We start from the raw sequence: 1,915 nt of genomic DNA, 5'->3' as shown, positions 1-1,915 counted from the left end.
GTTCTGGATGCAGAGCAGAACCAGAACCAGAAGATCTGAAGGGTCTAGACGGCTGGTACAGCAATAACAGATCTTTAATGTATTGTGGTGCTAAGCCGTTCAGTGATTTATAAACTAACAGTATTTTAAAGTCTATCCTCTGAGCTACAGGGAGCCAGTGTAGGGACTTTAAAACTGGTGTTATGTCTCTATCTTCCTGGTTTTAGTGAGAACAGCAGCAGCAGCTTCTGGATCAGCTGCAGCTGGAGGATTGATTTATTAGTCAGACCTGTGAAGACGCTGTTGCAGTAATCAATGCGGCTAAAGATAAACGCATGGATGAGTTTCTCTAGATCGCGCTGAGACATCAGTCCTCTAATCCTGGAGATGTTCTTCAGGTGATAGAAGGACGACTTTGTGACTGTCTTAATGTGGCTCTGAAGGTTCAGGTCAGAGGTCATCACTACTCCCAGGTTTCGGGCTGATCGCTGGTTTTAGTTGTAATAACTGAAGCTGTGCATTGACTCTAGTTCGCTCCTCTTTAGGTCCAAAAATAATAACTTCAGTTTTGTTTCTGTTCAGCTGGAGAAAGTTTTGTCTCATCCACACATTTATTATGTAAAACCCTGTGGGGACCAGTTTCCTGACATGTACTATGCTGTGGGTCCCCACAGTGAGGGTTGGGCTGTAATGAATGGAAGTCAATGGAAAGTCCCCACAAAGATAGCCATGCAAACGTGTGTGTCAGTGTCAGTGTGTGTGTGTGTACCTCCAGTATGAACACCTTGGCGGCGTGCGGTCTGGTGTTGCTATGGTGCCAAGCCATGTACTCGTCCACGCGTGCGCGTCGCTCCGGTTGCCATGGATACCAGTGTTCAGGGATGTCGAACGTGGTGGCCAGGTACTTCAGGATGGCGTCACTGCAGCAGGCGGACAGGTGAGAGATGAGAAGAAACCCCAGAGCTCCACCTCAGGCTCTGCAAGCCTGTTGGTATGTTAGAGGTCAAAGGTCATGCATATGAAAGTGCACCTCTCCGTGAGGATGAAGCCGCCGTCCACCAGCACCGGGACCTTCTGCATCGGGTTCAGCTTGGAGAACTCCGAGGTTCGGTGTTCCCCTGCAAGCATCAGGGATTCAGATGAAACTACCTTACAGTCTAGCCATCACCAGGTCGTTTCATGAGCCGAACGCAGGAGCCGACTCCTCCGAACCGGGTCCAACTGTTAAACTTTGCCTAAATTTCCTCCAGTCCTCAAGATCATAAATAAACATTTAAACGATCATAATTTACACGGAGTTTGGAGAAACTAGGTAAGAGTTCAACGGATCAAAGTCCAGAGCAGGAACGGCGCAGTTCTTCAATGAGTGGACCGGATCAGTGGCTCAATGAACTGGTTAGCTAACCTGCTGACTACTTAGACTGGTAACTCGTTAACTTGCTAACTGGTTAGACTGGTAACTGCACACCTTTCCGCAGAGCCACGCTGTGGATCCGGTGCGGGATCTTGGTGCGGGTCAGCAGGATGTGGACGGCTCTGCAAGGCTGCGACAGCAGGTCCAGGTACACCTCCACCTCGCGTCCTGTTGCCATGGAGACCAGGTGTTTTTTGTTAACCAGGTGAAAAAGTCTCAAACTGTAGGTGAATGCAGTTGCTCTCCCTCTGCGGTCCTCCGTCTGTCAGCGGCTCCTCTGCTCCCCCTGCTGGCAGCGAGGCGAACCGCACAGGCCGCTGTTCTGTCAGATCAGCATACCTTGTCAGATAGTCATACCTTAGCTCAGACATGTATAGCTGTCATTACCATATGATTTTATTTAACCAGCAACATAGAATCATGACGTAGATCATCATACACTTTGTTATGAACAGCTGTATGACATCCTGACTTAGCGGTTAATGAGTTTTACACCAGCCTGTGTTGTAGTTGACTGCAGCT

At 48.8% G+C, this 1,915-nt stretch overlaps 2 protein-coding genes across 2 annotated transcripts in view; one reads left to right on the top strand and one right to left on the bottom strand.

Moving 5' to 3' along the window:
* Positions 1–1,714, bottom strand: part of gstt2 (glutathione S-transferase theta 2) — a 5,999-nt gene extending 4,285 nt beyond the window's left edge. Inside the window, exons 1-3 of the mRNA XM_015023569.1 lie at positions 1,448–1,714; positions 1,010–1,097; positions 749–899 (exon numbers count right to left, since the gene is read on the bottom strand). Coding sequence (XP_014879055.1) covers positions 749–899; positions 1,010–1,097; positions 1,448–1,571 — 363 coding nt within the window. The 5' untranslated portion in view covers positions 1,572–1,714. The remainder of the gene's footprint in view (positions 1–748; positions 900–1,009; positions 1,098–1,447) is intronic.
* LOC106940750 (fibrinogen C domain-containing protein 1-like) overlaps positions 1,464–1,915 on the top strand; it is a 23,338-nt gene continuing 22,886 nt past the window's right edge. The window contains exon 1 of the mRNA XM_015023568.1: positions 1,464–1,541. Within this exon, the coding sequence (XP_014879054.1) occupies positions 1,504–1,541 (38 nt within the window). The 5' untranslated portion in view covers positions 1,464–1,503. The remainder of the gene's footprint in view (positions 1,542–1,915) is intronic.

Source organism: Poecilia latipinna, unplaced genomic scaffold (genome assembly GCF_001443285.1).
Source record: "Poecilia latipinna isolate Pla-1442-1.1 unplaced genomic scaffold, P_latipinna-1.0 Scaffold3345, whole genome shotgun sequence".
NCBI lineage: Eukaryota > Metazoa > Chordata > Actinopteri > Cyprinodontiformes > Poeciliidae > Poecilia > Poecilia latipinna.
Note: the sequence above shows the minus strand (reverse complement) of the source record. Positions and strands in the feature narration are given on the sequence as shown.